Here is a 13,529-nt window from a genome sequence, read left to right on the forward strand (position 1 = left end):
ACATTTCTAGTCTATAATAACCCACCTATTATCCTTCAGTTTCCAAAGTTCCTTAACTTTCCCACCCTGCTGCCCTTCTCTTTCACTTAGGAATTAATTTGGCATGAGACTACTGATTTGATCTCTTTTTGTAGGCTCAATCATTCATTTTCACAAAACCTATTGGAGTTTCTTGCTTTAAGTGTTCTTAGTTATATTCCACTGAATCGTTCAGTGAGTTAATATGCAAAATGAAGGTGTGAATGCAGATGGGAAACTGATGAATCCCATCTACTGTGCAATCAAGAATCTTATCTAAGAGTAGTTCTGACTTCTGCTAATTACTGCAAGGTTTATGTATCTTAAAAGGACATTTATATTTGCAAGCAAGTAATATATTTGTGTAATCCTTGTTTTCTGCCTGATTTAGGAAGTTACAACCACATTTCATTCATCTCTTGGGAAAAATTCAAAATTCCTTTCAAACTATTTAGGAGTGAGCAATAGTCTGCAGAATGCTGTACTTCTCATATGAGTTTCCTTTAGAAAATTAATTGGCTGTAGGAAAGATGATAAAAAATGTTTCACTAAAGTAGCCCATTTTTCCAAAATCCAATTGGCACGTGCAAAACAGAGCAGCAACAGTTTTGTCACCATTAGTCAGAATGTGTTCTGTCATAGAGGAAGACAAGAAATTAATAGCCAGGCTTCATAGTGAGTACACAAGTAGCTCTTTCAAAAGTTACTAACAAAGAACTGTATTTACATAAGAATGCCTGTCTGTTTATTAACGGGAGGGTGGTGGCAGAAAAGAGACCTCTGGGTTGACACAAACTTTACACAACACAGAAAGGATGTTGTTCCAGTATACTCAGATGCAAAACACTTCAGAAATAGTTTTGGTATTTGTCTAAATGGGCTCTGAATCTCTGAACCCCAGCACTTGCTGAAGGAACATTCATGTATAATACTGAGAAGAAAAAGGAAAAGATAGCTTTAAAGTTACTGTAAAAAGATGGAATTAAATGTAAGAAGTAAAGAAATAATTAAACCTTACAAGTCTGGATAACAATATTGTTCTCGTTGCATTAGAAATGACATTTCAGTACAAAGATGTAAAACCAACTCACAAGCTGGTCAGAAGTTAGTCGAAGTGTTTTTTTGTAACTGATTCCAGACAATAATGAGAGATGACTCGAGTTGGCTTGTAATGACCCAAGGTTTTGTTTGGCAGCTCTAGGGTCTTCATCGCTCGAAGAAGATTCATCTTTTATTCTGGAACAGTGCACACAGAAAATGATGCTATCATGTCCGTAAATGCATCTCAGTATCCATTAAAAATGCATTAACAGTGAGTCACCAAATAAGTTATTGATTCTCTGATCCTGTTTCACAAGAGGTCATTCACAGCAGGGCTTTTAAATATATCAATGGAGTGCTGAATTTTCATTCATGCTTGTCCCCCATTATTAATACTTGGATTCCCATGAGGTCCCTTCCAACCCTCATGATTCTGTGCTTCACTTGTCTATATGCTAGTTTTCATCACTTAAATTTAACAGATAACAATTAATATGTTATGTTGACTCAAAAAAACTCAGTGGTAAGTATTCATTTTTATATACATTGTTTCTTTAATATATTAAAAAAATACTAAAACTACAGAAAATTCTCATTTCTCAGTGCAAGAAAAAGAAGTTTGCTGTGCTGGTATTTTGTTTTGCTTTTTTGTTCGTTTTCCCTAACTTAGCAGTTAATAAAAGAATTTGGCAATCTGGTCATCCCTTCTCCCCTCCATTATGGGTGGGATACGACACCAAGTGATTACAATTTTATCATCAAAAAACTCCTTTTTCTGAAAGCAATTATCAGGTTATTCTTTTCCACGATCTGCAGGATTATCTCATTCAGGATAAAGTAAAAACAAAAAAGACCCACTTGATTGAGCTCATTTAGACAGAGGCAAAGTTTTTCTACAATACACAAAACTATCACTTAGAGAAGATAACATATCCCTTCAGATCCTGCAAATATAATCTCTGAAACTACTAAAGCTACTGGGTCCGTTTCCATCACAGCTGGACGTTCTTTGCTGTCAGGAAGTCTTGACCTATCATCAAGATGGTATATGTCATGACTAACAACATTATAAAATCCATCTTATTATCCTTTGTAACGTCACATCTCAAAAGCTTTATTCAACATCCCACTTGTGCTCTGTTTGTAAGCAATAAATTCTTAATGACAGATTTTTAAGATCAGTTAAAACTTAAAGAGCACTGACTACAGAATTCTGTCTGCTTGAAATCCTAACCCCACTTTAAAGCCTATCTTTCAACAACCATGTAAAAGATATCAGACCTAAACGTTACTTATCAAAAAAGGAAACTCAGTCTTTTTGATTCCTTTGTTAGATCTCAAACTCAGAGAACAGAGACAAGCAAACCAAGAACTACATCCCATTCTCCTGGAATGCAACTGCTTAAAGAACTACAGCTACTCCATTTTTTTTCCAACCATGGTGACCCTTGAGTTTCACATAGTGAGTATAAAGCATATTTAAATCTGTATGATATGGCCCTCTTCAGCTCTAAGCACAACACGTATGAGCTGTCTTTACAGTCCAAACGGAATGCACAGCAATGATACAAGATAGGAGAGCTGCCCCTGGCTATCTCATCCCCTCCGCAGTTTCTGGGGAAAACTAAGACTCATCATACAGAGCCTTTATGAGGCAGAGATTCTAGCTATACAGTATGATTAATTTGTAACATGAGAATGAACAGATTTCTGCAATCCTTAAAAGAACTAATAAAAAAAAAAAACAAAAAAAAAAACAGGAATCTTTCCTACCTATTGCATGTGAAAAGAAGCCTGGAAAGTGTTAGGCTCCTGAACTTCCTAAAATACGCAGGAAGAAATTAAAGTGTCAAGCCATAAATCAGGATTTTAGCACATGTGAACTGAAAACAACCTGGGATAACCTATGATGCTGCCTTGAAAACTCCAGAGAGATGTAAATAGTTTTGCAGTACTGCTTCAATTATTGTTTGCTTTTTTTTTTTTTTTTTTTTTTTTGTCAAAGGGCTGGAATATGTGTCATAGAATTACCAGCCAAACCATAAGCTAAAAATGCCAAAGCACACTTGCAAGGTCTGCAACCTTGCCATGGCTTATAGCCTTGATAGCTGCACTTACACACAATTCATAATTCACTGCATCAAATATTTACTTCGCACAGTACTTATTTTTCATTGCATTAAATATTTACTTTGTGCAGTACTTCTTGGTTCAAATATAGAAACAGCTTGATTTCACTTTTAAATCACAATTCTTGCTCATTTCAGGTAGAGCAAACTTCTTGGGTACCTGTTTGCCATGCTCATCTGTGAAGAGTCTTCTCCTTTAAGTCTACTCCCACTCATACCTTGCTCTGCCTTTGTTTCCTATAAAAATACAAGAAAGTATACAAATTCATGGAAATCTGATTAAAGAAGGAAAAAAGTTACATGTAAAGATCAAGTACAATTTTTTTTTCCATGCATTCCCTATCACTTTATCCATGATTAAAGAGGGAAAATTGCATGGATTTCTTGAAGAATAAAGGCTGTGCAAAATAATTAAGCAATGTAAATATAAAACTCAGAAGAATAATTAAGATTTAGTTTTGCACAGATACAAAACTCAGATTTCACATAGCTGGCACTCTTGAAGTTCCAGAATCAAACTACTCAGTTAATCACAGATAGCCAGATTTCACTTGAAAACCAAAACCATCTGGAAAAATAGAGTTACCTTCCACTGAATTATTAAAATCTTTAATCCAATAAAACATTCCACATTATTTTACTCTGAGTCGATGCTAAGTTCTATCAATTCCTTCCCAGAAGAAGAAAGATTTTTGAGTAGTGAATGACTCGTGAAAAACAAAGAAGAATAAAACTTCCCCTTGTCCATTTACAGCTTTATAGATAAGCAAACGCTTCCACTGAGGAAGAAATTCTAACTATTTCAAGCTGCAGAAACTAAAATCTCAGTCTCTAAAGCTCATATCCACAGACCAGTACTGTGGTTATTTCAAGCAAAGCTAAGAGTTCATCTATTGAGGTACAAGCATAAAACCTATCTCCCCCAAGAACTAATGCTTCAATAGTATAAATGAATATGAAGTAGTTTTATTAGCCAACTTTAAAGATTAAACACGTCTAGACAGGAGATCAATATTTCATATAAAATTTTGCCTTTTTCACTGTGCTTTAATGTTCATTCATGGCTTTAAGGCTGTTACCACAAACTTCTAATATTCAGAAAAGAAATTTAAGATGACTTTAAAAGTAATGTAAGTTTTCCACCTTAAGTTTTACTGAACTTTACTGTGCACTCTCATCATAAAAATCTGTTCTTCAGCTGTGAGCAAAAACTGTAGAAAGGTAGGCAAAACACGTGGCACACCTCTTCAAATCTAGGCTCCCAGACACAAATTTTGTTAGATAATACTGTCTCCCATCTATATAATGGAAAAAAAAAAAAAAAAAAAAAGCAGAACCAAAATACTGCAAGCAAACATTTTAGGTAGGGTCTGATCGAAGGCTTTCTGAAGTCAGACTTCAGATGCTGTTTAAACAACTTCTAGCGTGCAAATCCTCAGCCAAAATGGGTATGAAACAAAGTTCTGAGGGATGAACTTGAAGGCAGCTGGCCTTTCCAACTTACCTCTTTAATAGTGCTGTTTCTCCCTCTCCAGGAAAACCACCATCTTCCACCTTTTTTGGGCATCTTGTCTCTCATTATAGATTCCACAGTGGCCTGTGATAAATGGATGGTAACATAAAAAGAAACCAAAACAAAGGACAACCTGATATATGTAAATGAAAGAGTGCAAATGCACAATTTTAACTGATAATAAACAGAATAAAAGTAAACATACTGTCTGTGGACCATAAATTCTACTAAAGCAAAATCTAATGGTATCCAGCACTGCTCTGAAGTAACTTAAACATGAATACTTATGGAATTTTTAAAAGAAAAAATGAAAAGGACAAAAAAAATCAAAGGAGGAAAAAAAGCATAAGTAGGTATTAGTATAATGCCAAGAATGGAGAAGCTACTGGTTTGTTTGTTTGTGTTTTACATTACTTAGTGCAAATTATATTTTAAAAAAGCATAACAAACAAATGAGTAAAAAAGATCACTTCCTGAAAGAGTTGTCATGGAAAATAGTATTAAAAAAAAAAACAAAACAGCATGCAAGATGGTCATTTTCATTTATGAATTACTATGAAGTACATAACTCATAATAAGCTAGGATAAAATCAAGGAAGTTAGTAGTTTTAAATGAGGTTAGCATGATACTATGAACTTGAATGACAGCGTTAAGTTTTGTACTTTTTCTTTTAAACCTTTGCTAATTTCAATATTCTGTATATACTGGATTCCTAGTAGAAGAAAAAGTTTCTTCCAGTAACTATGATCAGAGAGATTTATAACAAGACTTGAATTCATCCAACCACGAGAGTGAGCAAAAAAAGCAGAAGAGGAAACACCACAATAAAGGTGGCTACAATGTTCAGTATGTCCTAGAATAGCTTAGCCACAGGTTTTGTGACAGCCTCTACTGTGAATGAAATATCAAAACAAAATTGCATTGTTGATTAGTGAAAAGAAAAAAAAAAAAAAGAAAAAATCCAGAACTGATTCCAAGAAAAGCTAGCAGTTAAGAAAGCAGGCTGAGTTCAGGTTATGCAAAAATACACTTTTTCTCAGTTTTTTTTTTCCACAGGTTTTCCTTCACTATCCTATCTAAAGTATAAGAGAAAAAGAAAAAAAAAAAAAAAAGAGATGTGACAGAGGAATGAAGTTGAGCAAAGAAGTTGAAGTTTTTTTAGACACAAAATGAAAACTGCAGATGGAGCTACTGAGAAAATAACAGTTGTTGAGAACAATGGCTACAGTTTAAAGATGTTATCAAACATATGGAAAACCTCAAGCAGATGTACTATTGATTTTTAATTAGATAATATACTTGCTTACAGTTAAGCACTTAAGTGTATTTTGCAGAATGTCAGGGTTTTTTTAATAATAGCTTGAGCTTTCAATCACTTCATAAAGCCTGTTTTGATGAAGTAACTTAATATTACACCTTAGTTGCATTATTACAGCTAATCAAAATTCTTGTAAGTAAGTAAGAAAACCAGTAGAATGACTGGTAGCATAAACAAGTAATTGTGATTTCAGCAGTACAGTCTGAACTACTAAGCCTTTCCAATCACACAGACTGTGCCAACTATAAGTATTAGCTTCTTCACCCTATGAAAATCGTCTAGAAAGATACCAGCGTACAGAAGAGACAATAGTGAATTTCACATGACCTATATGAATAATGGTGTAACCATAAAATCATTGAAGGAATTGCTATTTCCCCTTAATGGAAAAAGTATTTCATACCTATTGCTTCTGCTTATTCTTCCTCAGCCAAAGACAAAACATTTGGATCAGGCATCTAAATATTGAATTACAAAGGTAGTTACCCTGCACTGAAGGATTCAGGGTAACTACCTATATTGCCACTGGAGACCAATATGTGCTAATGAGATGAATCATGGCTTTGATGACAACTGGAATATTTGCAGTAACACACAAAAATATCTAGTTCTGTGATGCTCTGAAATTCAAGCCTGATTTATCAGATGTTTAGGACTATTAGGATCGGTTTAATGTATTGAATCTGGAGCTGGACTCAATGATCCTTATGCATCCCTCCCTTTTAGCAATATTCTATGATTTTATATTGTCTGTCTGTATCAATAGGTGTTGCGGCACTAAGACAGAAAGAACATAGTAGTAGAGTATTACTTCAACTTTTGGCAAAAGAATTAAATAGATTAAATACAAAGATACATGAAGAGCTGCAAGGGACAGAAGTTTAGTTTACAAAGGATGCTAAATCCATGGCCAACTAGGTTACAAATCAGTGCCAATGTTGATACTTACTCCTTTATAAATAGTCACAGTAACATGTATTTCTGTCCTGATCATCTCTCTGGCACTAGGTCACATGTAATCGGACTAAGTACATCAGTGTGTTTAATATAAACAACCATACAGCTGTCACAGTCATAGCTATCTGTCACTGCCTACCTGGGATGGTTATGATCAACCAACTGAGAAATTGAGAACTAACAAGCTGTAGACCTTCCCTGTCCAGACTTAAATTGCATTCAAGTAAAGTCAAAATCCTTGACTTCAATTTTTATTTGCTAATATATGCTGTACATAGATAAAATGAAGCAGGTCATCAGCATTCAGATACAGTAAACATTAAGGTGAGTCAATCTAACTTATGTTTACAATCTGTATTAATGCAGGAAAACAGGAGAAGATAAAGAGATCAAGTTCAAAATACTTGTAATTATCTCAGCTTAGAAAGTAAAAACTATTCACAGACCAAATCTAGCTTATACTACGAGCTAAATAAGTAAGACTAAGGGAATGGTTTAGAGTGAAAACACACACCTTTATAACACAACCCCTTTTATCTGCCTTAGTTAATGATATGCCTTAATAAACAGCAAAACAAAGCTTCCACTCTGACCAACCTTATATTCAATCTCACCTTTGGCAAAGGTTTCTGGAATGCCTGCATTGCCAGCAGAAGGGGACCAGCTGTTGTCCAGTTGTAGTACCTAGCATTTAAGAAAGACAATTACTTTATTCTGTAATCCCAAAGTTCCAATACACAATTTAGTATTTATCATATAGTAGGTTAAACCTGTGAAGATTCTTTAGTACAGGTACTTAATGCCTCATTAGCAAATGAGCTTCGTTTCTGGTTTTATTTTTGGTTTTTGGTTTTTTTTTGTTTGTTTGTTTTAAACAGGCAGCTTCCACTGGTTTTGCATCAAGTCACTACACAGATGTTAGGAACCTGAGTCTGTAGGATGTTAAACTTTTACTATGATGTGCTGAACAAAGCTCAACTACTGTTATAGACTGTATTATGATTAGAGAAGTATTGTCCTCTCTTTCCAAATCACCAGTAGGCAGGTAAACGTTACCACAAAAAAAAAAAAATTAAAAAAAAATCAGATATATGGTAGAGGAGAAATAAATGACTCTCCTCCCTGATGGAGGAAACAAGGTCATCACGTACTCAATCCATATGCAATTAAAAACTATTGCATAAGGATGCACTAAGTATCAGATATCAGATTTATATGAGCAATTTCTATAACTAAGGGTAGTTTAAATTCTAACTGCAACACAAAGCCATCATCTCTCTTATACTCTAAACAGAAAATGCTAGCTGGAAGTGGCTGCAAAGTTAAAATACCCTCCAAACAACTGCATCTGGCATAGACCATAGCACTGCACTGCTCAGCAACACAAATATATGAAATAATATCTTTAGCTCTCCAGAAACAGAAGTCTCATACCCAGTGGGTGAATTCCAACAAATTCGGAAAGAATGATGCTTCTCTAGAGGCATATTAGCAAAAATATTCAGCTTTATAAACACAACTTATTGCATATGGAGGGCTTACAAGTAGAACACAATCCTGGAAATATTAATTATTCAAATTGGATCAAGGCAAGCCTTAGCAAGTTCACATCCTACTTCATTTTTACTCTACCAATTGAGAATGAATACTATTAGTTTTTAATACTAGTTTTTTGAAATTCAGATTGTGTCAGTTAGCTGTGGCAGGTGATCTGAAGCTCCTCTTCAGCCTCAAGGAGAACTGTAAGTAAAAGCTTGAATTCACTTGAAAGCTGTGTCTTTCTAAATGAATCTATGCTACAAAAGTTCAAAACCTATTTTTCAGCTATAGTGATGTTGGTCTAACACAACAAAGTACCACAGCAGAGCTTTAGTTGCAACAGTAAGAATCATTTCTCCTTACTTACTCCATGGAAATATACTTACTTATTTCCAATCTTAACCACAAGGTTGGGGTCATCAATGATAGCAGGATTGTCCACAAACTGCTGATATGTTACTGCATGTTCTAAGAATTCTTCTGTTGGGGAAAAGAAAAAAGCAAACAAGTCATGCTTTTATAGATTCCCCCTGGGAATCTAAAAGAAAACATATTGCTTTCACACTCAGTGCTTGCCCTTGATTACTGGGGTACTGAGATCAGCAGAAAAACTGAAGCAAGACGTTCAGAAATTTCAATCTCAGAAGATTCTGAAGGTTTCTTTGTGTACTGCTGGGCATTTTCCCCTTCAAAATACAAGCTAAGAGAAAGTCTAGGGATAGAACTGTGAGGAGGAAAATTAGGCTTCTAAGAAAAGTAGGGAATATTTCCTCATGCCTTTTACTGACCCTTTGTCCAAATTAGGAATAGGACCTGGTGGGCTTAAACATGCATAAACCCATAAGCAAAAACATGACCATTTGTACAGCTTACAGTAAAATAATAATCACCTATGAATAAACACCTTTTCCACTACTGCAGCTCCTTCAACAAAATGCCCACAGTTTACAGGTGATCTGAATAACAAGCATAACTCAAATTACAATATAATCAAAATGCATAATAACTAGCTTCTGAACAGTAATCAGCATAACATCAGGCTCATGGGTTTATGACTCCATGTTATTGCAGAATTTGCATTTTTTAAACCATTTATCTTCATCGTATGCAGCTGAAAGTTTAAAGAACCAAACACTCTCAAATTATTTCTCTCAAGAGTCACACAAGAAATGGAAGGCACAGCAGCTGTTGCCATCTACAGACCAGACCATCTTTTTAATTCCTGGCACGGACAGCAGAGTACTTTCTGGCTATACATTATACCAGGTAACAAAAGCACCATGCACACTGCTATGATATAAAATCGGTATTATCAGGAAATACACACACATTTTTAAAAAACATAGCATACATTAGATTTCTAAAAGGTGTTAAAAATAGTGAAATGATAAAGACCTTCTAATTACGAAAAGAATCTAGCAAATTTGTCATTTCAGGAAGTGTTTTATTCCTACATACAGCCACAGGAGGGCACTGCTCCCCTGATAAAGGACGCTCAGACTTGGTTGAGCACACACGCCTGTATCGCAGGTCAATCTATACCTTTGGTTATCTCTTTGTTGTCCGTGAGGCCTCCACAGAGAGAAATGGCAATGGAGGGCAAATCTCTGGTTCCATCTGAGGTGCTTTCAACACCACTGTCAGCACCTGAGCTCCCAAAAGACTGTGGAGAATGGGTGGCAGACCGTGGCCCTGTGTCATTTGCGTTTCTGTTTTGTATGTTATCTCCACTGAAAAAGAAAAATCAGACATTCATTCTTCACGTATCCATTCCTAAATTCTCTCTCTTCAACATCATACTGTTTAGATCAGATGCATGCTGAAGAATAAAGAGAAATAAATTTGCTGGCTTTTGCCATAAATTTAAACAAAGTAGCACAGATCTCACTTGTCCTTAAGAATTAGATCACCTCTACTAAATTTCCTAAATTACCCATGTATAATTACAGTTTATTTACAAGAAGAAAAAATAATATACAGTAAAAGCTTAGTGGATAAACTAAGATGGCTATAATCAAAATTTATACTAGGAGAATTGTTCACAAACAAAGTTTGTACATTTGTCAGATATGTATATAAATGTTTTGAATATTGAATATGCATAGAAGCATATACAAGCTATTAGGAATTGAAAATTTTAAGAGGATACTGTTATGCATTATTTCTTAAAATCAAATGTATATAGATGAGATCATTATGAAGAAACGTAAGCTCATCAAGTTGCTTTTCCATTCCAGATTTATAGGAATGCATTTGAGAATGGAATTTGCAATCCAACCTCCTCCTTCGTGTTACTAATCTTTCTCTGTTCTGTTGAAACACTAATGTAACAACAGCTGATTTTAAGCAAACAAGAAAAAAAAAAGAAATGGAAGCCACTTTAATTGTTGCTCACCTACTTTAGTGAAATGACTAGAATGTGATGGACAAAGAAGATGTGAAATGTGAAGAGATTCCGATAAAGATTGAAAAAAGTTCCAATTTGTTTGGGATGAAATACTTTTACAAGAAAGTCTACCATGCATCATTAAAAAATGATTTTCTAACATATTGTTTATAGGTCATTACCCACAGTAGAACAATGTAAGAGCAATAGTTTTATGCTGGTAACAGTAAGGTACCAGTAATGAGCAAGGACATGGGGATATATATATATCCCACAGCCAACTGTTCTCCCAGGGCACGTGAGTAACACCCACAAACATCAGTGTACATTATGTCACAATCCACAATCAATATGTGATGCTTGGTTTAACAAAATGTAACATCAATTTTGAGCACAGCTCTTAGGCCCAAATGCCAAGCCACCTAAAGGCCCCGACATTTCTACAAACTGTGGTGAAGACCGAAAGAAAATAAAACTTTCTTTTGAAGAAGAGGCCTCATCTGGTTGGCACAAACCATTTGATCTCAGTGGAAAAGGAAGAAAGCTACACAAGCAGCAGAAATGTAAGCAAACAACTTATACTTTTTGGGGAAGTAAAGCGCAGCAACTTCTGGATCCATGTCAGTAAGGTCATCTAAATAGACACCGTCAGCACCAAGATGCCGGCTTCTTTTGTCTGTAAGGGATGGTAGAAATAAGCCTATTAACAAGTCTCTTCTGAGTAAGAAGTCTGAATTGTTACTGCTATTTAGCTATTCATTTTAGGATTGAGAAAGAAGACAAGTCGTAACAGTCTGTGAACTGCAGTTGCATAAAGTAGTAGTGCCTAAAATTTCAAAACAAGTTGCCTGTATACATTGCTCACACTTGGAACACACAAATGGAAAAACACAGAAGAATTGTGAGATATTCTGCAGCTTTCCTCATTCAGAGGATTCACTGGGAATTGCAAACCGTTGGTCACTAACTTGGGCTTTTTTGACTTCAAAGACACCAAAAAGTTTGTGAAAATTGCTATAAGCTTGTATGCTTACTGATAAAACACACCTGCACAAAGCAGGCTTATGTAGAATTTTCATAATTATAAAACAATCAGAGCTCTAAAATGTAACATTTTGTAAGCAAGTATATTTTACATGAAGACTAACACTTGCAATAAAATACAGTAGGTATAGATCCCAAAAGTTAGGAAACAGAAATGCAGACATCTCACAAATTCAAGACAAGATGCATACTAAGAATATAGAACTAAAATTGCTCAATTTAGATTATATCTATTGTTTGTGTAAAAATCCATGCTACATCACTGTACAAGAACAGAGAGACTCAACAAGTACCAGCCATGCACAATAACTCTGAAAGTGGTCAGAGCAAGTGAATCAACAGATCTAGAGTGGGAATGTGCCAAAAACAAGATCTCTGAATTCAACCATATTTGATGAATTTGGAGCAAATTTTGCAGCCTTGCCAAAAATACCCAACAAATGAAAACTTCTGTCCTTCTATACTGTGAGCAACTCAGGTTTTGAGTGTTCTTTGTAAAATTTATTCCTTTCCAAGTCTGAAAGTGTCCTAAGGGCACAGATTAATTTATATGGCAATGGAGTGCTTTATCACCATGAACTTTAAAAAACAAAATCATACATGTAAATATGAAGAATCAAGTTTTACCTTTCTTTCTGGAAGGAGAATCCGTCTTGCCAACTGCCTGAGCTGAGCAAGCCGCAGCTTGTTTTATATCCTCATTGGCAGGCAACGATAGTACAGCTGCTCCTGCAGATTCTGTCTCTGGCTTATTTGTCTCAGCTGGCAAAGGCTCAGTCTCATCAGCAGTTGCTGCATCTGTCTGTCCAAGGGCAGGTAGAGGAGACACACCGTTAAACTCCCCTATAGGAGCACTCTGGATGACCCGAAAGTGAGTGCTTTCAGAAGGATCTACATCTATTGTGTTGGGTTCCTTAGCTTTGATCAAAGAACTCGCCTGTAAGGAAAAGAAAAAAAAAAAATACAACAGACTGCTATACAGAAAAGCTCTTAAAAAAATGCAATAGTTTCACCTGTACAACACAAGATCAGATTCTCAAGGTGAGCAAGCCACAAATAACTGAGTTTGATGCTTCAAAATACAATAGCCTTTTACTGCACTACTTGCTTGTAAGTATGTTTTATATATAATGTTTATATATATACAAACACACACACACACACACACACACAAATATAATATAATGCAGCTGCATCCTGGGTCCAGGAAAATTTTGTTCTACAGTGGGTTCTGCAGTCCTCATTTCCCACACACCTGTGTGAGAGCACATCACAGCTCCCACCTGACCTCCTCTCTTTCAGCACAAACTGCAGCTTTGCCTTAGAAAGTAACCCTGACAAACATTGTTGACTAGAGTTCTCATACAATCAGGATGCTCCCAGGGAAAAATATGTTGCTTGCTGTAACTTATCAATACTCCAGGTTAAGATTTTTCAGCTCTCTATAGGCACAATTCTAGATCTCCCTGGAGTGCAAGACATGAGGCCTTCTTACAGAGAGAACTGCACTACAACAGCAGCTGTACGGCTACTGTAACCTTCATGTCAGAGCAAGCAAACATTTACAAGGTGATAAAGAGCAT

At 35.5% G+C, this 13,529-nt stretch overlaps 1 protein-coding gene across 7 annotated transcripts in view; it reads right to left on the bottom strand.

Annotated features, from left to right (window-relative positions):
* LPIN1 (lipin 1) overlaps positions 1–13,529 on the bottom strand; it is a 74,969-nt gene that overhangs the window by 13,447 nt on the left and 47,993 nt on the right. For all 7 annotated transcript variants that reach the window (XM_052704126.1, XM_052704287.1, XM_052704206.1 and 4 more), the window contains 8 exons: positions 12,574–12,883; positions 11,485–11,578; positions 10,059–10,246; positions 8,903–8,996; positions 7,592–7,661; positions 4,693–4,785; positions 3,349–3,425; positions 1,110–1,254 (listed from right to left, as the gene is read on the bottom strand). In XM_052704126.1, coding sequence (XP_052560086.1) covers positions 1,110–1,254; positions 3,349–3,425; positions 4,693–4,785; positions 7,592–7,661; positions 8,903–8,996; positions 10,059–10,246; positions 11,485–11,578; positions 12,574–12,883 — 1,071 coding nt within the window. The remainder of the gene's footprint in view (positions 1–1,109; positions 1,255–3,348; positions 3,426–4,692; positions 4,786–7,591; positions 7,662–8,902; positions 8,997–10,058; positions 10,247–11,484; positions 11,579–12,573; positions 12,884–13,529) is intronic.

Source organism: Tympanuchus pallidicinctus, unplaced genomic scaffold, assembly GCF_026119805.1.
Source record: "Tympanuchus pallidicinctus isolate F22 unplaced genomic scaffold, pur_lepc_1.0 scaffold1, whole genome shotgun sequence".
In the NCBI taxonomy this organism is placed as follows: Eukaryota; Metazoa; Chordata; class Aves; order Galliformes; family Phasianidae; genus Tympanuchus; species Tympanuchus pallidicinctus.